We start from the raw sequence: 26195 nt of genomic DNA, 5'->3' as shown, positions 1-26195 counted from the left end.
TTTGTCGGAGAAGGCAGGTAGCTTTCCTTGGTCGGCCAATGAAAAAAAAGGAGGACAAAAAGCAGAGCATGAGGGAGACCAGGAGGATGTAGGAGAGGTCCCGGTTGTTGGCTTTGACAATGGGAGTTTCTAGGTATTTAATGAATATGATTAAAATGAATCCTGTGATTAAGAACAGGAGTAGGGCAAAGGAGACCAGGATGATGCCCAGATGTTCTTCATAGGACAGGAATGTTATTCTTTTGGGGATACATTGGACTCTGCTCTCGCTTGGATATTGATCATCTGGGCACCTAGTGCATTTTTCAGTATCTGAAAAAACAGAAAATAATATTTATTTTATAGTCTCTCACATTTCATGAAATACCTTTGGATGGCAGCTTATAAGGAGAGATAGGTAAGCCATAGTAAATGGTAAATAGCAGCCTGCATACATATGTAAAACATTTATCTGGCTGAGCATCTTAAAGCAATCTTTGGGTATCTTTTGTCCCAGGAAAAGCCCTCGATATATAGAATAGAATAGAATTTTTTATTGGCCAAGTGTGATTGGACACACAAGGAATTTATCTTTGGTGGATATGCTCTCAGTGTGCATAAAAAGGCAAGATACATTCATCAAGAATCATAAGGTACAACACTTAATGATAGTCATAGGATACAAATAAGCAAAATTCAGATGTTTCTCAGAAAGCAAACATGAGGGACACTTCCAAACTGACAAAGAAAAGAGAGATTTCTTCTGGCAAGAGTAATCTTGTCAAGTCACCATGTGTTGTGGCCCGTCAGCGCCTGTGCAACTAGTAGCTGATTCCGACAATGAGGAGGATGGTGTGGTGCTCTGCCAGCAGCCTGCGCAGCTGGCACTCGAGTCGGACAATGAGGAGGTTTGAGAAGATGTGGTGCCAGCAGCGGGGATTCAGCCAGGGCCTTCAGAACCTCCAGAAGCTCCCATAAATGAAGAGGAATAAGAGGAGGAGCCTCTTCTCGATGCACGGGCGCGCAGAGCTGCCAAAAGGCAGGAGTGGCTCCTCAGGAGGAGGTCTCCTTGAGAGTAAGGCTTGGGGCTAATTGGCCACTCCCTTAGCCTATTTAAGGAAGGACGACAACTGAGGCAATTTGCAGGGAACAACTTTGTTCACTCTCCTTCGTGTCTTGACCTTAGTTCTCTGCAAATTGCTTCTGGGCTTTCTGCCAACCATAGTAAGATTACGATTATTTATTCTTTGGATTCTTGTAGGCCATTAAGAAAGTTACTTAACAGCCTTTGTTTGAAATAAAAATTGATTTAATTTAGTAAACTAAGGTTTATACAGACTTTGTGTGTGCTGCGTTCTTTGGGGTCTGTAGCTGGGGCAGAACACCATGCCTTTCTACCACTTCAGTGGTGGTATTCAACCGGTTCTATCTGGCTTGAGTGAACCAGTAGTGGTGGCTGCGGGTGGCTCCGCCCACCCACCCAGATGTAATCACATCCCATTTATCCATGTTTTTGATGCCCTGCGCACACACGCTCACATTTGCGAACCGGTTGTGAATGAAAAGTGAATACCACCCCTGTACCACTTCCTATCTCATCATTCAAGATATTTTTCTTAAATCTCAAATTATGGAAGAAATTGGACATGTTGAAAATAGTCAAGCATAAATGTATTATTAATATTATGCACATTGATCAAATCCAGTATCCTTCCCTACAGAGTTACTCACCTTCCTGAGTAGAGATGGTCCCTTCCGGACAAAGGACACAGTCATAGCAGCAATCCGGTTCTTCTTCCCGAGCATGTTTGACAAATCCAGGAGGACAATTTTCCACACATTTGGACTGGGGCAGAGACTAAACAGAATAACAAGGAATGACAAAGAAAATATGTTAGGACTTAGCATCCATGGAAAATGGAAGTCAACATAAACATTAGCCAAGTAGTTTTTGGTCTTCACTTAGTAAATATGAAATCTCCAACTCATTCCAGATTTTAAGAGGTACAACCAGTCACACATTCTTCATTTACCCCTTCTCTTTTGCTTTTGGTGTATCACATTGCAATAATGGATTTTCTATTTGATAACATCTAGAGGGATGAAGCCAAGAAAAGATTTAAGCATAAAGTGATAACCAGTGGGTTCTTCCTCACAGTTCTTTCCCTATGACTATCATTAAGTGTTGTACCTTATGATTCTTGATGAACATTTCTTTTATGTATATCTAGAGCGTATGCACCAAGACAAATTTCTTGTGTGTCCAATCACACTTGGCCAATAAAGAATTCTATTCTATTCTATTCTATTCTATTCTATTCTATTCTATTCTATTCTATTCTATTCTATTCTATTCTATTCTATTCTATTCTATTCTATTCTATTCTAAACTGTATTAACTTGCATTTCTCTATTCTTCATATATCTGTATTTGAAAATAGTACAATCTCTTTGTCATGCCCCAGCATATAACGTTTATATACTGTTGTTGCTCTCTAGCCCCATGTAGTGGCCGGAGGGACAAATATGCCCCAACATACATATGGTTTTTATAGACTGATGTTCTGCTCTGGCCCCATCTAGTGGCTGGAGAGACAATTACTAAGTATATTGTTTGAAGCTGACCCAACCTTTTTACCCATCAGCCCACACTTTCAAAACAAGTGCATGCTGGGAAGCCAGACTCCATTTCCTTTAGCATTTGGAGAAGCACAAGGAAGAATCCATCTTAATCTGTGGCACATGGTCATTCAAGGACAAACCCACATCCCCCACACAGAGCATCACTGGTGAGATTTAAATTGCTTGTATTTATTAATTGTTATGGTCAGCAGCAACTTAATACTGTCTATCTTGTATTTGGTTCTCATTGTCTGTATCCCTATTTTTCCCAGCTTTACTATATCCTGTTCTTTCAATAAAGCATTCAGATCTACGCACATGTTCTGTTTTATTGGAGGATAGGTGGGTTTAGTTCTATGTCGAACTGCACACAGACTAATGTAGTGAGGACAGATGAAATGGTCCATATTTTTATTTATTTATTTTCAATTTATATACCGCCCTTCTCCCTGAGGACTCAGGGCGGTGCACAGCCAGAATTAAAAACATGAAATACAAATATTAAAAACAATTAAAATCTATATAAATTTGGCCCAAAATTTAAAAAACCACAAACCAATTAAACATTTAAAAAATTTAAAAAATTTCTTCCTAAGCCAGCCCGGCTTGCTGGAAAAAGTGGGTTTTAAGGGCATGGCGGAAGGCACTGAGGTCTTGGATTCTCCTTATCTCTGGGGGCAGCTGATTCCAGAGGGTAGGTGCCCCCACAGAGAAGGCTCTCCCCCTGGGGGTCACCAGCCTACATTGTTTGGCTGATGGCACCCTGAGGAGGCCCTCTCTGTGGGAGCGCACAGGTCGCTGGGAGGTCGTCGGTAGCAGCAGGCGGTCTCGAAGATAGCTAGGCCCTATGCCATGGAGCACTTTAAAGGTGATAACCAACACCTTGAAGCGCACCCGGAAGACCACTGGGAGCCAGTGCAGCTCGCGCAGGAGCGGTGTTACATGGGAGCGCCATGCTGCTCCCATCACTACCCGCGCTGCTGCGTTCTGGACCAGCTGGAGCCTCTGGGTGCCCCTCAAGGGGAGCCCCATGTAGAGAGCATTGCAGTAGTCAAGGCGAGAGGTGACGAGGGCGTGAGTGACTGTGCACAGGGAATCCCGATCAAGAAAGGGCCGCAACTGGCGAATCAGGCAAACCTGATAAAAGGTCCCCCTGGTTACAGCCGTCAGATGTTCCTCCAAGGACAGCTGCATATCCAGGAGGACTCCCAGATTGCGAGCCCTTTCTGTGGGGGCCAAGGACTCGCCCCCAATAGTCAGTGATGGAGTCAACTGACTATATCGGGATGCCGGGAGCCACAGCCACTCAGTCTTGGAAGGGTTGAGCTTGAGCCTGTTCCTCCCCATCCAGATCCACACAGCCTCCAGGCACTGAGACATCACTTCAAGGGCATCGTTGGGGTGGCCTGGGGTGGAGATGTACAGCTGGGTGTCATCAGCGTACTGATGGTATCTCACCCCGAAGCCACGGATGATCTCGCCCAGCGGCTTCACATAAATGTTGAACAGAAGGGGCGAGAGGACCGATCCCTGCGGCACTCCACAGATGAGAGGCCTCGAGGTCGACCTCTGCCCCCCTGCCAACACAAACTGCGACCGGTCGGAGAGAAAGGAGGAGAACCACCGCAATACAGTGCCTCCCACCCCCAACTCTTCCAGCCGGTGCAGCATGATACCATGGTCGATGGTATCAAAAGCCGCTGAGAGGTCTAACAGGACCAGAACAGAGGAGCAACCCCTGTCCCGAGCCCTCCAGAGATCATCAACCAACGTGACCAATGCCGTTTCCGTGCTGTGCCCAGACCTGAAACCCGACTGGAATGGATCTAGATAAGATGTTTCCTCCAGGAATTGTGGAAACTGTCGCGCGACCACACTCTCAACAACCTTCGCCATGAAGCGAAGGTTGGAGACAGGACGATAGTTGGCCAATATTGCCGGATCCAGGGATGGCTTCTTGAGGAGAAATGGACCCTAAGTCTTTTGAAAACATTGAAGAGATACCAATATTTTGCCCACCTTGCTGAGCAACTTTAGCTGTGAAAGAGCGTCTTGACTGATAATAAGTCTCTCTCTTTCAAAACTTCCCAGTTGCACTGTGATGGGATCTTTGTTGGGGAGAATCACCCAGCTTATGATTTTTGGGTCTGCTGTAATATCTCCATTTTTGTCTAAGTAGAGATCCTTCCAGGAAAAATTGTAAAATTCATTCTTCTCCAGGAATGGATGAAACTGGAATGGAAATAATCAGGAATATTTTTTAAAAAATATTTTTTATATTTTTTATAAATTTACTTTCTTATCTCTTTTCAAATTGGAATCTTTCTTCTTCAGTTGTCCAACTTGAAGATGAAAGAACAAGTTTTTCTACTATCTTTAAAAATGAGAAATAAAGATACAGCAAAAATTTTCAATCATATATTGACAAAATATATGTTTTTGTTGTTCAGTTGCTAAACTGTGACGACATGGACAAGAACATACCAGTCCTCCCCATCCTCCAGAGTTTGTCCAAATTCATGTTTGTTGCATTTTTTTAAAAAAAAATAGTTCTTTTTATATCACAAATTTCATTTCTAAATTGAACAGTGTGTGTTCTAGGTTAGCAAAGTGTTAAAATTTAAACATCCTCATAATCATTATGATCATATCAACATACAAACATATAGTAGATACTATCAATCATTGTTATAAAGTATACTACCTTCCATATTGACATCAATTATATAAGCATCAAAATGTTTACTAATCAATTTTTCTTTCTCATATAATTCATATTTTCACATAAATCCATCCATCTGGCCTCTGTATGTATCAACTAACCATTTGTAAAAAAGAGTTCCGATGTCACAAAATACTCAGAATCTTCTTTTTCTCTGATTTTTGATTGCCAAAATATATGTTTTTGTTGTTCAGTTACTATGTTGTGACTACATGGACAAGAACATGCCAGTCCCCCCTCTCCCATCCTCCAGAGTTTGTCCAAATTCATGTTCATTGCATTGATGACATTATCTAACAATCTGATCCTCTACTGTGAATAAGATGGTTGCATAACCTCTCCTGTAGATTCCTTCTCAAACAGAACTAAATTTGATGGATCCTCATTGGAACACCATACCTGCCATGGCTGCAGCCTTGGAGCTCCCAATATCTTCCTTCTCCACCTGAGTCTGGAGGAATATGCAGCATTCAAGGTATGGACCAGAGTCTTAATGAGAGCGTATACATGGTGCTCATTTTGGATCCAGATCCTGTTCCTTTTCTTTTGGGTCTCCAATGGCCCTTTCTGGGTGCATCTTCTCCGGCCTTTGACAGAAAAGACCTGCTTTGAAAAAGAACATTTAAAGTTTTTATGTTCCGAGTGGCGTTCCACAAACAGATTGGGTTCAAAGTCATAATCTTTTGGCCTTTTTTTCCCCTGAAAATTAAAGGTCCAAACACTATGGACATATTTGAAAAGTCTGTGCTTTTCCATCTGATATTGCCCCAAGACTGCGATGATCCAGACTTTCCCTTTAATGGGTCCTGAGAAACATTCAATTATTAAATAGACAGGGATAATTCTGTCCAAAAGTGGAACATATTCCATATAGTGAACAAAGACATTGACTTGTCTCCACTTAGAGATGGCATTCCTGAGGGATTCTATATGTTTATTTGTTGAGAATAGTTGTGATATAACAACACAAATTCCATTCCTGAAAAGCGTAGGAGTAAATGTCCTCAAGAAATGCTCTCCTTCCTCTGTGTCTGAAGCAAAGAGACCAATCAAGTTCCATCTGAAATGGAGGAGCAGTTGGACAATTCTTGGATAATGGAACCCTAATTTGGTGAACATACGATAGAAAAAGGGAAATTGACTTTTATCACTCAGATCTGCTGAAGACATTCTACTGCTTATCTGAAAACACAATGAAGAATGTTTGGTTATATTGGAGTTAGATCAAGATCAAAAACTTATTTTAATATATAAATCTTGATTCTTGAGCTCATACTAGAGTAATTTATCTTTAAATAATCATTAGCCATTCAAAATATAAAACAGAAAATATTAACAAGACCACATATAAAAAAAATAAAAGAATCAAATTAAGCAAGAAAAAGAAGAATGCAAATTATATTTCTGTATTACCCCTACAATTTACTGCTACCAGATACACATATGAATAGATAGAAAAAGACAAAACAAACTTGTGGAACTTTGTAGGTAGCTACTACTGTTGACATCTGGATGGAGACATCACTATCAGCTCCATCCAGAAGAGCCAAAAGGTTGTCCTTCCTTCCACAGCTGTAGTTAGGAACATTGGCTTCTCCAGTTGAGAGCATGTCCAGCAAGGCATCTGAAGTGCTGATGGTGCTCAAAGAGTTGTCATGGATGTTGTAGCCAAGTGTGAGATTGTGCAGGAGCTGAGATTTTTTATTGATCTCTTGAATGGCAAAAATGAAGCGTATGATTCTTGACTGATCAAAAGGTAAACTACTGTAAAATAATATTAATGTTATCATCATCATCAACAACAACAACAAAATACTTAATTTTATTTCCATTTGTCTCCAAAGCCTATTAAATCTTAATCCAATATTGATTTTAAAATCAGAAGCAAATGATAGTCACCCATCAGCACTCAATATTCATGAGTATTGGGAAGATGAGATAGAGATAGTCCTTCACCATTTTTAAGAATCAGATATATATCATTATTCATAGCAGTATTAATTTACATCAGCCCAGTAAGTGGCTTGCAAAATAATTCAATTATTCAGGGAGAACCACCATAATAGGAAGAGAAATTTTGATAAGTGACTCAGCAAAGCAATTCTAAAAAATGTCATCAATTCCTATGAGGATTAGACATTGAATATAAATGAGTAGTTATAAATATGTGGAAACAAAAATCAGGAGTCAAGTGGTGAACTTCAGCTTTAGACAAGAAGAAAAAAAATCTGAACTTTTTCAGCTTTTTTAATGCCGCATATTAGGATTCATGTCTCTTTCCACAAAATAAGACAAAAAAAAAAGAGGGAAGATTCAAAAATTAGAAATACACTTGAAACATAGAAATGAATTAAAAAGAAAGGAGAAAAGAAGAGTGTTAGAACTGCAATGGGTGGAATGCAATTGTATCCCACTCAATGACTTACGACTGAGACAGACTAGAAGGAGCCGTATTGAAAGTCAATGTTACATGCAATATTCTTGTTGCACTGATGATCATACTAATGAGATGGTCTCCTGGCCTATAGTAGCTCCATGGTTTCTTTCCATCTTTGCTCTCCAGACTGAGTAGGCACTTCATTCTAAGCTTCCCAGAGACTGGCTGCAACATTAGCAGCATCAGAAACAGATGAAGGATGACCATAATTCGTGGGGCTGAATCAATTCCTTTCCTGTTTTCGGAGAAAAATAACAGGAAGAGTTAGAAAGATTAAAGCACTTGTATGGAAATGGAAAGATGGAATAGCAGTGCTCTTTGGATTCTGACATAGATAAACCAAGCTTCGTTTGGAAAAAAGAGAAAGAGACATGTAAGAGCACAGACACTGACTGTCTCAGAACATGCAGCACAAAGGGCATTGCTCACTACATTTATTCTTTTCTCATGCAAGATCCCTTCCATGTTGCTTTAGTCTGATGTTTCCACCAAAGGTAGTCAACTGGAGGAGGAGTAGCAAAAGAGGTTGCAGAGACCGGGATTGTGATAATTACAATGAGAAGCAAATTATTCCCTTAGGATCCAGAAGTCGTTCCAGAGCTTCATGTGCAAACAGGCAGCTGGTTAAATATATGTTAGTCTAAAAATCACAGATATACCCCTGGGGGCACTGTTATTTATTTTTTATTTATTAATTTTATTTCTATACCGCCCTTCTCCCGAAGGACTCAGGGCGGTGTACAGCCTAATTAAAAACACAAAGACAGACAAAATTTAAAAATAATTAAAATTATTAAATAATAGGCCCAATTTATAAAAACCCAAATTTAAAATCCCATTTAAAACCAATTAAAATCTTTACATTGATAGCCCAGCCTGGCGGAACAACATGGTTTTGAGGGCACAGCGAAACACACGGAGATCAAAGATTTTACGAATTTCTGGGGGCAGATCATTCCAAAGGGCAGGGGCTCCCACAGAGAAGGCCCGCCCCCTGGGTGTCGCCAGCCGACATAATTTGGCCGATGGCACCCTGAGGAGACCCTCTCTGTGGGAGCGAACTGGCCGGTGGGAGGCTACTGGTGGCAGAAGACGGTCTCGAAGGTATCAATTACTACATGTTATGTAGTAATTGTGGTCCTTTCTGCCAGGACATGTGCAGAAAGTGATGCTGGAGAAAATTACTGTATTTTTCAGAGTATAAGATGCACCTTAGTTTTTGGGGAGGAAAATAAGAAAAAAGCTGATTGGAGAGTGGATTGGCTTCCCGGAATACCCCCAATCAGCTGTTCCCAGAGGTGAAGTTTAGCAACAGGTTCCTTGGTTGTGAGCTCTGTGCCTTGCTTTTTTTTTTTTTTTTTTTTGCTTTTTTTTCTGCCTCTGAAACTTCTGAAACTTTTTCCTGCCTCTGAAAGTCTCTGAAACAGAACTTCCGAATAAAAGCCTCTGAAGCTCTGAAGCTCTGTTTGGGGCTTCTTTTTTGAAGCTTCATTTCTGATGCTTTTTTTCAGCCTCTGAAACCTCAGTTGAGAAGCTGGGAGGGGCTACATGCGAAGTATAAGACGCACCCAGATTTTCACCCTCTTTTTTGTGGGAAAAAGGTGTGTCTTATACTCCCAAAAATACAGTAGTTCAATACCCAGATAATGACTTCTGCTGTCCTTCGTCATGGTCTCTAGAGTGGATAGCGTTTTTTTTTTCTCGTCACTGATTGTGTTTTCTTTCCTTATTGATGTAAAACACAGAGAACTTTTATATTTTGAAGATTCTTAGTTTTGTAAATAAACATTGGATGGTGAGGTCTGCAGCTGAGAGGGTGGCACCGCCTACAATGTGGTGGATTGAGTAAGTAGGAGAAAGTCGTAGAGTGGTGGTTTTTTTTTTAATTTCCCTTGATACTGTATGTCTTATCTTTCTATATTAACATTGAGAGACTTTTTATTTTGAATTTTATTAGTTTATTAAATAAACAGCGGGCCGTGAGCTCTGTACCTATAATAGTGGCAGTGCCCATAGCATAATGGATGGTGTGACTTGATGTCTTGCCACTAGTTAAGTGCAGAGGTGGGTTCCAGCAGGTTCTGACCAATTCTGGTAGTGGAAATGTTGAGTAGTTCGGAGAACCAGTACACATTGCCTCTGACTGGCCCCGCCCCCATCTATTCTCTGCCTCCCTAGTCCCAGCTGATCGGGAGGAAATGGGGATTTTGTAGTATCTTTCCCCTGGAGTGGGGAGGGAATTTTACAGTATCCTTCCCCTGCAATGCCCACCAAGCTATGCTATGCCCACTAAGCCACGCCCACTGAACCGGTAGTAAAAAAATTTGAATCCTACCACTGGTTAAGTGGGACCTGGTGTCCCTCATTCTGCTTGTGTGAATGGCTTTGATGGTGTGGGGCCCATTTGGACTTCCCATCTCTGAAGCTTGTTTGAATCCTCCCCCCACCAAGACCACCAAGTGTTTCAATGGTGCAGTTTGGAGTCCCTGTGTTCCCTGTGTATTTATGTATATTCTTGTGTGGATTAAGTTTTTTTTAAAATCTTTGACTACTGCACTGACATCTGCTTTTCTAATAGCAAAACCTTCCATATAATTATTTGAGGTGCATGTGATAAGCAATGGAAAATGGCCTGAAAACGGCCTGAAAAACAGCCTGAAAACAGCTTGAAAAATGGCCTGAAAACAGCCTGAAAAATGTCTTGAAAACAGCTTGAAAAATGGCCTGAAAACAGCCTGAAAAATGGCCTGAAAACAGCCTGAAAAATGGCCTGAAAAAGGCCTGAAAAATGGCCTGAAAAAGGTCTGAAAAATGTCTTTAAAACAGCCTGAAAAATGTCTTTAAAACAGCCTGAAAAATGGCATAAAAACAGCCTGGAAAAATGGCCTGAAAAAGGCCTGAAAAATGGCCTGAAAACAGCCTGAAAAATGGCCTGAAAACAGCCCAAAAAAGGCCTGAAAAAGGCCTGAAAAATGGCCTGAAAACAGCCTGAAAGAGGACCTGAAAACGGCCTGAAAACAGCCTGAAAAATGGCCTGAAAAAGGCCTGAAAAATGGCCTGAAAACAGCCTGAAAAATGGCCTGAAAACAGCCTGAAAGAGGACCTGAAAACGGCCTGAAAACAGCCTGAAAAATGGCCTGAAAAAGGCCTGAAAAATGGCCTGAAAACAGCCTGAAAAATGGCTTGAAAACAGCCTGAAAATGGCCTGAAAACAGCCCGAAAAATGGCCTGAAAAAGGCCTGAAAAATGGCCTGAAAACAGCCTGAAAAATGGCCTGAAAACAGCCCGAAAACAGCCTGAAAAATGGCCTGAAAACAGCCTGAAAAATGGCCTGAAAAATGGCCTGAAAACAGCCTGAAAAATGGCCTGAAAAAGGCCTGAAAAATGGCCTGAAAACACTAACTTCATCCACTCAACCATAAGAAGGGCTACCATGTTCACCCCAAACCAGATTCTAGGTAGATGTGTCCAGAAATCAGATGTGCCATTCACCATGCTGTTGGCACCTCCATGGTTTCAGCTGCAGACTTCACAGCCCACTGTAACTAAGAAAGATAAGATTTTAAAAGATCTTACATGAATATGGAAAGTATGGAATGCTAAGGGAAAAATTATCTGCTCTTTAATTATCTACATTATCTGGATTATCTGGACCCTTTTCAGTCCAGTTTTAGACCTGGCTATAGCACGGAAACTGCCTTGGTCATGCTGATGGATGATTTCTGGTGAGCCTGAGACAGGGGTCATTCCTCTATCTTGGTGCTACTTGGCCTCTCAGCGGCTTTTGATATCATTGACCATGGTATCCTTCTAGGGCAACTAAGGGAGCTAGGAGTGGGAGGCACCATGTTCACCTCCTATCTCTCTGGTCGATCACAGTCAGTGCTAGTAGGAGGACAGAGGTCAACCCCTAGGCCCCTCGTCTGGGGGTGCCTCGGGGCTCGGTCCTCTCTCCCCTCCTATTTAACATCTACATGAAACCACTGGGTGAAATCATCCGACGACACGGGGTGGGATATCAGCAATATGCTGATGATACCCAGCTGTATATCGCCACCCCTCATCAGTTCAGTGAGGCAGATGTGATGTGCCGGTGCCTGGAGGCTGTGAGGATATGGATGGGAGTCAACAGGCTCAGACTTAACCCAGACAAGACCGAATGGCTCTGGGTATTGCCCCCTAAAGACTATGTCGATTGTCCATCCTTGGTTCTGGGGAGTGAGAAAGTGCCCCCCTCAGAACGGGCTCGCAATTTGGGTGTCTTTCTAGACTCACAGCTGAGACTGGAACAACATCTGACAGCTGTAGCTAGGGGGACCTTTGCGCAGGTTCGTCTGGTGCACCAATTGCGACCCTACTTGGATCAGGAGGCTCTCACAGTCACTCATGCCCTTGTCACATCATGGTTGGATTATTGCAACACGCTCTACATGGGGCTACCCTTGAAAAGTGTTCGGAGACTACAGTTGGTCCAGAATGCAGCTGCGCAAGTTATAGTGGGTGCATCTAGATACACCCAATTACACCAATTCTCCACGAGTTGCACTGGCTCCCTATTGGTCTCTGGGTGCAATTCAAGGTGTTGGTCATTACCTTTAAAACCCTATATGGCTCAGGACCAGGCTATCTTCGAGACCGCCTTCTACCACATAGCTCCCAGTGACTGGTAAGATCCCACAGAGTCGGTCTCCTCCGGGTCCCGTCAGCTAAACAATGTCCGCTGGCAGGCCCATGGGGGAGGGCCTTCTCTGTGGCTGCCCCAGCTCTCTGGAACCAATTACCTCCTGAAGTCCAGGCCGCCCCCACCCTATTGGCCTTCCGCAAAGCGGTGAAGACCTGGCTCTTCCAGCAGGCCTGGGGCTGTTGATCTCATTATAATGATCTTGCGAGACCCAGCCATGAATTGGAGTGCATGTGTTTTAACGTTTTTAAAGTTTTTAATGTTTTAATGTTTTTCTTTTTAACATTTTTTATGGGATTGTTCGCATTGTTTTATTCTTTGTTGTAGGCCGCCCAGAGTCCCTTGGGAGTTGGGCGGCATAGAAATGCGACAAATAATAAAATAATAATAATAATACATTAATACAGGAAGACACAGACTGTAAAAATAAAAATTTCTCTCTGCTCTCTAACCTTCTCCCTGGTTGTTGTTAGTTGTGAAGTCATGTCCGACCCATTGCAACCCTATAGACAATAATTCCTCCAGGCCTTCCTGTCTTCTGCCATCCTCTGGAGTCCATTTAAGCTCATACCTACTGCTTCAGTGACTCCATCGAGCCACTTCATTCTCTGTTGTTCCCGTCTTCTTTTGCCCTCAATCTTTACAGTATCGGACTTTCCTTTCACCACCAGATGCATCCACAGTTGAGCATCCTTTCAGCTTTGCCCCAGTTGCTTCCCTCTTTCTGGCGCTACTAGTACTAGCCCTCTGCTCTTCCCCAGTAGCATATTGGACACCTTCTGACCTGAGGGGTTCATTTTCCAGCGTCATATCTTTTTGCCTTTTGGTACTATCCATGGGGTTCTCATGGCAAAGATACTGTAGAGGGTTGCCATTTCCTTCTCCAGTGGATCATGTTTTGCCAGAACTCTCTGCTATGACCTGTCCATCTTGCATGGCATAGCTCATAGCTTCATTGAGCTACACAAGCCCCTTTGCCACGACAAGGCAGTAATCCACGAAGGGGAACTATCTCCCTATTTAACCACAATACAGTCCAAAGGCTGTCACTTTCTTAGTCAGCTCTCATCCAAAAGTTTACATTTCTAGAACAGATGGGAAAGGAAATTTCACTTTGGACACAAGGAATTTTAAAATCAGCACCAATTTAGGATTAATACCCAGAGATAAAATGACAAACAAGCCCTACTCTAAACATTAGACTGGGTTCACGTGTGCTGATTGTTTCCATAGCATTAAAAAAAAAGAAAGAAGCCCTAGTGTTAATTGTTACCAACCTAGAGTGTCACCACAGTCTATAGCTCTGGGTGGCTCTCCCCAGCAGGAATGTTAAAATCAGCTCCAATTTAGGATTAATATATGGAGATTTCATAGAATGGAAAATCCCAAAGAGGACATACTCCTAATATTAGGCAAGGTTCATGACTACAGATTGCTTCCTTGGTATTAGGAGGACAGGGAGCATTAGAGTTAAGTGTCAACAACCTAGATTGGAACCAAACTCCATAGTTCTAAATGACTTTCCTCAGCAGTCTCTGAAGACAATATACCGCAATGGAGGACAACAGAAGTCAATTTCCCGGGTGTTGAAGTATCTTCCCCCAGCATCACTTTCTGGACATGTACTGACAGAAAGGAAGACAACCACTATAGAAGAGTGTCCCCAGGGGGTTTATCTGTGATTTCTCATTGACATGCTTTTCTTCAGTTATCCCTCTGAACATAGAGATCTGGAAGACGTTCAGAAACCCCAGAGGACAAATTGCCTCTTACTCTTAAATTATCCCCATCCCCATCATCCCACTGAAACATCTTCTGCTACTTCTCTCGTGAGTGCCCTGGATGTAAATATCAGACTGAAGCAACATTGAAGAGATCTTCTATCAGTAAAAGATAAATGCCACCAGTCACCCTCTTTGTGGCAGACATTTTGAGACAGGCAGGGACTCTGCTCTTCAATGAACCTTCCTCTAATTTCTATATGAAGCTCGGTTTGTCTCTGTCTCAGTCAGGAAAGCGACTAGAATTTATATCTCGTGAGAGTGCTTTGAATTCTTCTCATCCTTCTTTAGAAACAGGAAGGGGATTGATTCAATCCCCTGAATTATGAACCTGCTGCTTCTGATTCTGCAGTTGCTAGTGTTACAGCCAGTCTCTGGGAACCTTAGATCGAAGTGTCCTCTGAATTTCGAGCATCAGGATGGAGAAAAACCATGGAGTTATTACAGACCAGGAGACCATCACATTAGTATAATCACTAGAGCATCAACAATATCACATACAAAGTTGAGCTTCAACATGACTCCTCCTAGTCAGTCTCGCATGTAAGTTATTCAGTGTGGAGATGTTGCATTCTTTCCATTTGCAGTTCTTATTGTTCTTCCACGATCTGACAAATTACTTGAATTGTTTTAATTTCCATGGCTTCTCTCTTTTGTATCATTTTGTGGAAGAGACTCAAATCTAAAGATGGGTCAGAAAAAAAAATCCATGAAAGAATTCCACATTTCTTTCCTCTCCTCATCCAATCCTGAATTCATGACTTGAATATTGACTTTTATTTATAATGGTGATTGTTGTAGCTTCCCCTGCCCCACTTATTTCCAATTTTTTTTTGCTGCTCGTTAATATTTAATGTGTGCTCCTTATAGGAATGGAGAGTGACTAGTTTGATAAATGGCTTTTTAGGGGCACTTATGAAATATCTTCCTTTTATGATGGTTCTTTTTTACTGAATGAATTATTTTGGAACAAATTACTGGGCTGATAAAAATTAATATTGCTACATATTATAGTGTATTTGCAATTTTAACTCTGGTGGAGGGACTATCTGCATCTCATCTTCTCAACATCTTCTCAACAAGAGCCGAGGTGCTGCAGTGGTTAGAGTGTAGTACTGAAGGCTACTTCTGCTGACTGCCAGCTGACTGCAATTTGGCAGTTCGAATCTCACCAAGGTTGACTCAGCCTTCCATCCTTCCGAGGTGGGTAAAATGAGGACCCAGATTGTTGGGGGCAATATGCTGACTCTGTAAACCACTTAGAGAGGGCTGTAAAAAGCACTATGAAGCAGTATATAATTTTTTTTTTTAATCACAAATATTAAATGTGATGGGTGACTAACATTTGCCTCTGACTTTGGATCCATAGCAGCTTAAGACTCAGTAGGCTTGTGGCAAAAAAGAGAATTCAACTAAAAAAAGTATTCTGTTATTGATGTTGATGATGCTGAAATTAACATGAAATATTTTTATACTAGCTTACCTTATAATAAGGCAAGAATACTACGCTTTATTTTCATTATTGAAGTGGTCAACAAAAATCACCAGCTCTTACACAATCTCACACTTGGTTACAACATCCATGACAACTATTTGAGTGAACTTGGCACTTCAGATGCCTTGCTGGACATGCTTTCAACTGGAGAAGCCAATGTTCCCAACTACAGCTGTGGAAGGAAGGACAACCTATTGGCACTTGCTGATGGAGCTGACAGGGACATCTCCATCCAGATGTCAACATTAGTAGGCACCTACAAAGTTTCACAGGTTTGTGTTCCCCTATCTGGATAAAGTGAGTAGGGTGATAGTGTTTGAGCAATAGATCCAACTATATTTTCTCTATAGAATTCGAGAGCTGCTTTTCATTATGGCCATTGTTGCTTTCATGGCTGGGGATTGAGATAATATTGAGAGGGAGCAAAGATCAAAGCAGAAATATCCACTCATGGCATCAAGCTAATAGCTTTGGGACCTTCTGCTGCAAACTTGTGAAAGTGAGGGAAGGCTCTGTATTTAATCAAAGCATCTTCTATACAATAGGAAGGTTCCACAGTGATGGAAAACTCACATTGTGTACATGATCTTAGCCAAAATAATGATATTTTCACTTCTGAACAAATTCTATATTCATGAAACAAGTCCTGGTAGATTAACTTATCTACCATTGATAAAACATATATAGACTCATAGTAACCTAGCATTAATTAACCACTTTATTAAAAACAATACAAGCATAGTAAGCCAACATGTCAACTACTTTTTACCCTACTATATTCATAATAAAATTTATCATAAAAGCCTTGAAGACCAATAGAGACTCCGGAGAGGACATTTATCTGCTAAACTACTCAACAAATATCCCCAAATGGTGGATATTGGAAGGTTGATTTAGACATGTAAATAATATATAAATAATACCTGCAATATCCAGGCTGAAATAAATGCTAAGGTCCTCTTGAGTAGAGTTGAGTGTGGATAGACAGAGAAATGATGATGTTTGTCCATTGTGTTCGAAGAGGACCTTGACATCTAATGGGTTGTGGGCTGTCATATTCTTATATCTAACTGATGTTTGTGGCTTCAAACAAATAACACTATTAGAATAAATCCAATTGGACCATCTGAAAAGTTTCTTGGAGGTGGATGATATGGAGCACTGCACACCAGAACAACTAGATACAAGAACAGTTTTTTCCCGAATGTTATCACTCTGCTAAACAAATAATTCCATCAACACTGTCAAACTGTGTACTAACTCTACACTACTATTAATCTTCTCATTGTTCCCATCACCCATCTTCCACTTATGACTTTATGACTGTAACTTTTTTTTTTTAATTTGATTTATATGCCGCCCTTCTCCGGAGACTCAGGGCGGCTTACAATGCGTTAAGCAATAGCCTTCATACTTTTGTATATTTATATAAAGTCAGCTTATTGCCCCCACAAACTGGGTCCTCAATTTACCCACCTTAGAAAGGATGGAAGGCTGAGTCGACCTTGAGCCTGGGGAGAATTGAACTTGCAGTAATTGCAGGCAGCTGGATGTTAAATGCTTCCTTAGGAGGCATTAGCCTCCTACGCCACTCAGGCTTGTTGCTTGCATCCTTGCGTTTTATATTGATTGTTTCCTAATAAGATTTGATTGCTTATTTGTACCCTATGACTATCATTAAGTGTTGTACCTTATGATTCTTGATGAATGTATCTTTTCTTTTATATACACTGAGAGCATATGCACCAAAGACAAATTCCTTGTGTGTCCAATTACACTTGGCCAATAAAAAATTCTCTTCTCTTCTCTTCTCTTCTCTTCTCTTCTCTTCTCTTCTCTTCTACTCTACTCTACTCTACTCTACTCTACTCTACTCTACTCTACTCTACTCTACTCTACTCTACTCTACTCTACTCTACTCTACTCTATTCTATTCTATTCTATTCTATTCTATTCTATTCTATGAAAGTATTTCTGCTGCTGCCCCGAGCACTTAATTAGGCATTTACATGATTTATTCAGTGACATGCAGTCACTGTTACAAAGCTATGGTCCCAAAATTGTATTAGAGGAGAAAAAAATCAGTTTTAAAATATCTTGGCTTGTAGAGCTGACAAATTATATTAAGAGCTGTAATATTCCAATCTCTTGTACAACTGGAGAATAAGGTGAAAAGATTGCTTCCCAAAGGGATATATTTGGAATATAGAAGCAAGGAAAAATATAACAATCCTCAAAAAATACATATAATATGGCCCTTTATTGGAACACAATTTTTCAGTTGAAATCTATTCATGTGTCAAAATGTAGGGTGATGCAGATATATGATTTGCATTTTTATTGTATTTTTGACTTAATTTATTTCTAGTATTCCACTATTATATACCGTCTTGTTAATATTATGTGTTTAATGTTTTAAACAATGTCTAATCAGCCATCTATTTTAATCTATTCATCAGAACCATAGTTGGATTTATTAAAATCTTACGTTTTGGATTTGAACTGACCCCAAATACAACACAGCAATCTTCATTCCTTTTCAGATCAGTGATAAAATTGGTTTAGATGCTCTAAGTGATAAAAATCAATTCCCTTTTTTCCATCGGATACTCCCCAAAGAAGGAATCCATTACCCAGCAATTGTCCAACTGCTCCTCCATTTCAGATGGACCATGATTGGTCTCTTTGCTTCAGACACAGAGAAGGGAGAGAATTTCATGAGGACTTTCACTTCTATGCTTGTCAGGAATGGAATTTGTGTTGTTATATCACAACAATTCTCAAAAGCTGGACATACAGCACTCCTCAAGGATGCCTTCTCTAAATGGAGACAAGTCAATGTCTTTGTTCACTTCATAGAATATGTTTCCATTTTTGAAAGAATTCTTCCTTTCCATTTAACTCTTGAAAGTTTGCCAGGACCCATTGAAGGGAAAGTCTGGATCACCACAACTTTGGGATTGTATTCAATAAAAAAGCACAAACTTCTCAAATACATTCATAGTATTTGGAACTTTGTTTTCCTGGCAAAAGAAAAGCTACTGGATGATGCCTTTGAACCTTATTTCTTTGTAGATCCCCGGTTTGCCGATCAGTCTTTTCACTGTTCTTTCTCCAAGCATGTCTCTTCTGTCAAAGGTCGGAGGAGATGCAGCCAGAAAGCACCCCTGGAGACCCAAGATAAAGAGAACAAGATCCGGCTCACAGTCGAATATGACCTTTACAATTTCATTAAGACTGTGGCTCATGCTTTGAATGCTGCATATTCCTCCAGGTCCAGGAGGACAAAGAAAGAGGGTAAAGAGAGGTTGGAGGCTCTAAAGCTGCAGCCATGGCAGGTGTGGCACTTGAGCAGGGGTGGGCTTCAAAAATTTTAGCAAGGGGTTCTCTGCCCGGTTGCTGGCTGGCTGTGGCCATGGTGGGCATGGCCTAGCCAGCCTCCTGCACCATGGTGGGGGGGCATTTTTGCCCTCCCTGGGCTCCGGAGGCTTTCCTTGAGCCTCCAGGAGGGCGAAAATGGCCTCCCCAGGCTCCAGAGGCCCTCTGGAGGCCAGAAATGGGCTTGTTTCTGGTGTTCCTGAACTTCCAGTAGGCCAGTTTTTCACCCTCCTCAAGCCTCCGTGCACACCCTGCACTTACCTGCATCCAAAACAGGCCACATGGGGACTCCTGGGACTCCTGGGAGGCATGGGGCAGGTGGGGCGGGACCAGGAATGGGATATGGAGGGTCTCCGAACAGCACAGAATCTTAGCTAGAGGTTCTCCTGAACCCCTGCGAACTCCCAGCAGCCCACCCAAAGTCTTGAGAAGGAACCATCAAAATTATTTATTTATTTATTTATTTATTTATTTTTGAATTTGTATACCGCCCTTCTCCCTGAGCACTCAGGGCGGTGAACAGCCAGATAAAAACACCAAATACAAATATTAAAACACATTTAAAAATATATATAGATTTGGCCCCGTTAATTAAAAACGATCAGCAAAACAGAACAATTGATAAAACCCTTAAAAAGAAATTAAGTTCCTTTTGAGAAGGAATCCAAAGAAGGGGAACTATCTCAACCTACTTATGACACAAAAGGCCAACAATTTTGGCCAATCTAATTGATTGGGGAATAATTTCCCAAAGAGCCTAATGTCAGAGTTCCAATGGATGCCCTAATTAAATCATGAGTCTCGAGCCAAGCTTCAAAAGAAATCCAGTTTTTTATTTGGAGCTTCATGTCAGCACATTCCCAAGTGAAGCCAGCTCTGACCGTACGTAATTTATGCTCCAATTATGACCCTGTTTCCTCCCTCCCCCAGAGTGTGTCATCAATCACATTCGCCAACGGACCAATTTTGCAGGTTGTAGAGGTCATTCCCCTCCGGCTGCTGTAGGTAACCCTGGGATACAGCCTTGGGAAAGATACGCGTGAAATGTTCATCTGTCTTTGGCTGCTGTGCCATTTTGCCAGTTTCCCATCCCCCCCGGCCTATGGCAACTCGAGAGCAGGCCAGGGATGCTTTGCAAGTTGACACCTATATAATGACAGATAAACTTTGATATTAAAAAGTGCTGATTTTAAAAGTATATGTGCATTTTTAATATATTTTAATATATATATATTAAAATATATTTTATTTTATTTTATTTTATTTTATTTTATTTTATTTTATTTTATTTTATTTTATTTTATTTTATTTTATTTTATTTTATATATAATATATATACAGTATATATTCCTGTATATATATGTGGGAAGAAAAATCCATCTGGTTCAGTTGAAAGCTGGGAGAAAGACACTGGAAACGTGGAGACTGATTGGAAAGATGGTTTATTGATGAAGCAGAACCACATGGGTTTGTGGTTCTGGGCAGATGACAATGGAGTTGAGAGTGGGTGTGTGTGTTGTACCTTCTCTGGGTTTTGTATTTGAGCTTCCTGTTCCTCTAATATTCTATTGGCTGTTATCAGATTCCTATAGGGTCATGTAGGGGTTATATAGGAGTCATAGCTGGCTCTATAGGCAAAAGAGGAAATGCAAATAGAAGACTAGCTGCATAATAGAAGACAGATACTCAGAAAGTATCCTCCCTAAATTTTGAGACTGGGAGATTTCTACTTTCAGATTTATAAAGTTATGTTAATTGGTTAAGTTGAATTAGCTCATGTGGTCATGTTTCCTGTCTGGTCTAATAGGGAGAATATTAGCTTGACAACTTTATTCTTGACCAATCTCTGCTTTCTGGTAATCAATATGTTTGTTTTCAATAAGTTTATAAGTACACTTTTTCTGCTCTCTCATTTATTTGTCATCTGCTCTGGAATGTTTCCTACAATTTACACATTTTGTCAATAATATTTTCTCAATATATATTTTGTCAGCATATGATTGACAAATTTTGTGGGACATGTTCTGTTTACTTATGATGATAATGGTAACACCTGTTCTCCTAATTAAGCACGTTTAGACAAATAAAAGTTTCAAATGTGAAAAGACCACGTGGAAATAAGAAAGAAAGGTTTCTGCTTCTAAAATTTATGGATGTTTCAATTCTAGTTCCATCCCTTTCTGGAGAAGAATGACTTTTGCAATCTCTCCCACTCTGAGTTCTACATGGACCAAAATGGAAATATCGCAGCAGACCTAGGCATTGTGAGTTTGCTGGTTCGATCCAAGGAGGACCCTATGGAAGAGTTTCTGGGGAGTTTTGAAAGGCAGAGACTTCTTATCAACCAAAATGATCTTTTACGGCTTAAGTTGTTCAACAAGGTAGTTGAAATGTTGATGTCTTTCTCTTCTCAGTTTTCCCAAGTCCTGAAGATCCATTTCATTTTTGTTTCCAAATCAAGGATTATCATTATATTCAATCAATTTATGAAATTCCCATTACAATACACATCTATCTTGTATTACAATCTATCATTATTCAATTATGCTATCTATTTCTCATTATCACTTCCATTTTATCAACTAAAAATTTATACATTACTATTCCCTTTATTTCTATCTCTTACTCTAGTTTTTAACCGTATCAGCCTATTATTCAAAAGCTTTTTCTTTCTTTTCTGCCTAACTTCTAATCATATTTATTTATTAATTATTTATTATTCATATTTTTATGTCGCCCACTCTCCAAGGAGTCTGGGTGGCTTACACCAAAGACAGTATACTAAATAGCATATTGCCCCCAACAATTTGGGTCCTCATTTTACCCACCTCGGAAGGATGGAAAGCTGAGTCAACCTTGAGCTGGTGAGATTTGATCTGCTGATCTGCTGAACTAGCAGTCAGCTAAAGTAGCTGCAGTACTGCACTCTAACCACTGCGCCACCTCGGCTCATATCATCTGCCTACATGAAAAGAAAAAAGAGAAAGAGCACAAAGAGGGAGAGGTAGCAAAAGGCAGTTCAAAACAGCAATCAGGAGCAGGAATCATCCTTCCATCATCTCTTGCCCGCTTTATATTTTAATTGCTATGCTTTAAAAAGAGAGAGGTGAAGGGAAGGTGAAACAAGTCAAAGCAGCCATAAAGAAAAAGAAATCCTCTACCCATCATCTCTTGCCCGCTTTGATACTTCAATTGCTATGCTGCTCTTTTTTTTTTTTTGGCTTGTCTCCCCCATTCCTCTCTTAAGTCTCCATCTATTTCTACTTTTTGGATATCCCATCTAAGTATTCCTCCCATCTCTACTCTCTTCCACTGCCTATTTTCTAAGATTTTTACTGAGGCCTCTGCTTCCATTTCAGATATAACTCTTTTAATATATTTTCCCCCTGGTTTAATTCATCCATCATTATTATTTTCATTATAATCTTCTCCTTGTTGTATGTATGTATGTATATATGGTTTAGATAGATAGATAGATAGATAGATAGATAGATAGATAGATAGATAGATAGATAGATAGATAGATAGATGTGGAATGTGTTGCTAAAAGCTTCAGGTTTCTTTGTATCAAATATCAAAGAAGAAGGCAATTCAGTTCACCAATGCCTGATTTCAGGATTGAATCGGATTAAAGTGAAACTTAATTGGAAGGAGGTCTTGGTTCCATTGGGAAATAAGTTACATCTTGTCCTGGTTGGGAAAAAGTGTTTCCTGAATAGGCAGACTCATAATCAGTGATGTTCTTAAACAAACCAGATTGGGTCAGTGTTCTCCCTACCTCTCTTTCACCCCACTGGGATACAGCACTAGGCAGAGGTGGTATTTAGCTGGTTGGAACCGGTTCGCCTGAACTGGTAGCGGAAATCGTGGGTGGGCCTGCCCACCTGCCCACCCACCCACCCCGGCTCTATGCCATCCTATTTAGGCACTTTTTGAGACCAGGTGCATGTGCGGAAGGTGTGCACACCAGCAAATTGCACGTCCGCTCAAATTTGCACACTGGTAGGGAAAGTAAGTGAATACCACCCCTGGCACTAGGCTTTTTGCTCCTAGAAGTCCAAGGTTCACATGAAATCACAATGACTGTTCTGATATCCCGTGACCCAGAAAACTGAAGTACTAAAATAAGACTTCGATCCAAAGAGAGAGAGAGAGAATTGGAAAGAAAATGCTACTTGGATTTGGCCATTGGCTATTTAGAATGGAATAGAATAACAGAATTGGAAGGGACCTTGGAGTTATTCTAGTCCAACCCCCTGTTTAGGCAAGAAACCCTATACCAGGGGTATCAAACTCAATTTCATTGAGGGCCACATCAGGTCTGTTGTTGACCTGGGGGGGCAGGTGGTTGTGGTCATCCAGCTGGGTGTGGCCAACTGGGTGGGCATGGCCAGCTTGACACCACTCCCCAAACTGCTGGCATGTTTCCTCTTCGCACTGGGTAGACCAGGATGGGCCAGATCTGACCACATCTGACCCGCAGGTCTTGAGCTTGACACCCCTGCCCTATACCATTTCAGACAAATGGTTATCCAACCTCTCCTTAAAAACTTCCAACGTTGAAGCATTTACAACTTCTGGAGGCAAGTTAATTTAGAGAGCACATCATCTGAAAACCCCTTGAATGTAATTGTTTATCTTGTGTGTTGCCTAACTTTAGTCTCTCTGGGACTAAAGGAGCCTCCAAACCCACCCACAATTTCCGCTATCAGTTCGGGCAAACCAGTCTGAACCAGCTGAATACCACTTCTGCATGGCAGCCATATAAATTGAAGAAATAAATATACAGACAAACAAAGAACATCTGTTTTAAAATTTACAGCACTACTTTCAAGGATTTTTTTCTTAATCTCTATTAACTGTGAGATGGTTTTGGTCTACTTTCAAAGGGGGGCAGTTTTGCAATGTTTTATGTAGTTCGGGGGGGAACTTTTTGGATCTGCTTAGTCAGAGGGTTCTTTCTTCATCACAGTTTATTCTATTTTAATAGATCAAGTAGAATCAGAGTTTAATAATTTTTTTACAATAATGTTACAATAATGTTTATTCTCAATTTAATTGAGAAAACCTTGGCTATATGAAGAATGGAGGAATTCAATCATGAGGAGGTTATCACTTAATGCTTAAATTTTTCTAAATTCCTTCCAGTGGTGGGATTCAGCCAATTTGGGCCGGTTCGGGTGAAGTGGTAGTTAAATTGCTGACTGGCCCCTTCTCACTCCTTCCCACCCTGCCCCTTCCAGGAGTTCCCACGCAGCCCATTTTTGCTCCCAGGAAGCTTCAGGGAGTCCTCTTAGGCCCAAAACAGGGCATGGAGGTGTGACGTGGCCCCTCCTGTGGCCCATTTTTGCTCCCAGGTGGCTGCAGGGCCTACTAGGCCTAAAACTAGGCACGTGGGGGTGGCACATCCTCCCACGGTTTATTTTTGATCCCAGGGGGGTGCAGGAAGCCGAGTGCTGCCTGTCTCACCCCCTGGCCATGCCCACCATGTCCACGTCCACGCCCACTCAGCCAGTAATTAGGGCAGAGAACTGGTTGTTAAATTATTTGAATCCCAACACCGATTCCTTCCCTCCAGATGTTCTTAAGTAAAAAATTCCTTTATTGTAATCTTAGATGTCAAAAGAAAAAGGGAGTAACTTTTTATGGTTATATATGGCAGTAACTAAGAATCTGCCATTAGTTATATTTCCTACAACTATTTTGAATGAGTCAGTGATTCCCAGAGACTACTTGGCTAATCTTTCTGTCTACCTCCAGTTTCCATGGATAGTGAGCTCTAATATATTTTCTTTGGCGTTCCTTCTTTTTCTTCTTAGTCTCTGCCTCAATCCAAATGTGTGGAAAATTGTCGTCCTGGATTTGTCAAGCGAACTCGAGAAGGAGAGCCAGTTTGCTGCTATGATTGTGTTCCTTGTCCAGAGGGAACCATCTCCATTCATGAAGGTGGGTGATGCTGAAGGAATTGGTAATCCTTCTGGAAGTAGATCCATCTGGAGTATTTTCCTAAAACTATATGTTGAAAGACACATTGATGTTAACTGCTTTCTTGTTTATTTTCAAACTACACAATTTCATTTCTAAAGTTAAGAATAGAAAAAAAAAAAAAACCTTGAAGGAGAAGCTCGAAACAGATAAGAAGGTGTAGCAGATTAAGCAAGCATTACTATTGCAAGAGAAAATATTTTTTCCACTTTTTATTTTGGATCTATCCTTCCATATTTACTTTTCTAGGAACATTTGAGTTTTTTGAGACTTGAGGAATTGTCTTAGATCTGGAAGGATTATTGAAATACACTCAACATAGGTTGTCCCTTGAGGATTACTGAGCAGGTGTCACTGGTCCACAGTAAAATGATGTGAACAGTTATGGGTGCACCTCAATTACGCAGAAATTATCACTGCTCCCAATACGTATTCCAGATTATTTGCAGAACTAGCTTTCTCTGACAGCCATTTAGATTTCATATGATTCACATCTTCTGAATCCAGTATGTTAAGAATGCCATTTGGAAGGTCCCAGTTAGTGTGTTTAGAAAGATTAATTGATTCATTATTTACCTCTATTAATGTAATTCCTATGGAGATTGTGCACAGTACACAGGGAATCCTTTGGGTTTTTGACTTCCCCCAATTTGGCCTCTATATGGTTTAGAAAATGACCTTCCATTTATTTTCTTTCTGTGGAGATGTGAAGAAATTAATCTTGGAAAATGCTTCTGATATCAGCTGTTGTCTCAAAAAGAGTATTCCTTGAAAGGCAAAAAGACAGAATATTAAATAAATATTGGTTTTCTCAGATACAGAAAAATGTACCAAGTGTCCAGATGATAAATATTCAACCAAGAACCGAGTCCAATGTTTCCTCAAAGTTACATCCTTCCTGTCCTACAAAGAACATCTAGGCATCACCCTGGTCTCTTTTGTACTACTCTTGTTCCTAACTGCAAGCCTTGTTTTAATCATATTCATTAAATACAGAGAAACACCCATTGTCAAAGCCAACAACCGGGACCTCTCTTATATCCTCCTGGTCTCCCTCCTGCTTTGCTTCTTGTCTCCTTTTCTCTTCATTGGTCAACCAAGGAAAGCCACTTGCT

The 26195-nt window shown here is 40.8% G+C and overlaps 2 protein-coding genes across 2 annotated transcripts; one reads left to right on the top strand and one right to left on the bottom strand.

Annotated features, from left to right (window-relative positions):
- Window positions 1–1702: 1702 nt before the first annotated feature.
- LOC148115932 (vomeronasal type-2 receptor 26-like) lies at window positions 1703–7656 on the bottom strand. Its single transcript, XM_087885303.1, has 4 exons — window positions 6796–7656; window positions 5723–6505; window positions 4621–4833; window positions 1703–1837 (listed from the first exon to the last, which is right to left on the bottom strand). The coding sequence occupies exons 1-4, from the start codon at window positions 7153–7155 to the stop codon at window positions 1703–1705; spliced, it is 1491 nt and encodes a 496-aa protein (XP_087741429.1). The 5' UTR covers window positions 7156–7656.
- Window positions 7657–15680: 8024 nt separating this feature from the next.
- On the top strand, window positions 15681–25049 carry LOC148115931 (vomeronasal type-2 receptor 26-like). Its single transcript, XM_087885302.1, has 4 exons — window positions 15681–15989; window positions 18261–19055; window positions 21264–21476; window positions 24915–25049. The coding sequence occupies exons 1-4, from the start codon at window positions 15681–15683 to the stop codon at window positions 25047–25049; spliced, it is 1452 nt and encodes a 483-aa protein (XP_087741428.1).
- Window positions 25050–26195: the final 1146 nt, after the last annotated feature.

Source organism: Pantherophis guttatus, chromosome 2 (genome assembly GCF_059756535.1).
Source record: "Pantherophis guttatus breed Tessera chromosome 2, ASM5975653v1, whole genome shotgun sequence".
In the NCBI taxonomy this organism is placed as follows: domain Eukaryota; kingdom Metazoa; phylum Chordata; class Lepidosauria; order Squamata; family Colubridae; genus Pantherophis; species Pantherophis guttatus.
This window is presented reverse-complemented; position numbering and strand designations above follow the sequence as displayed.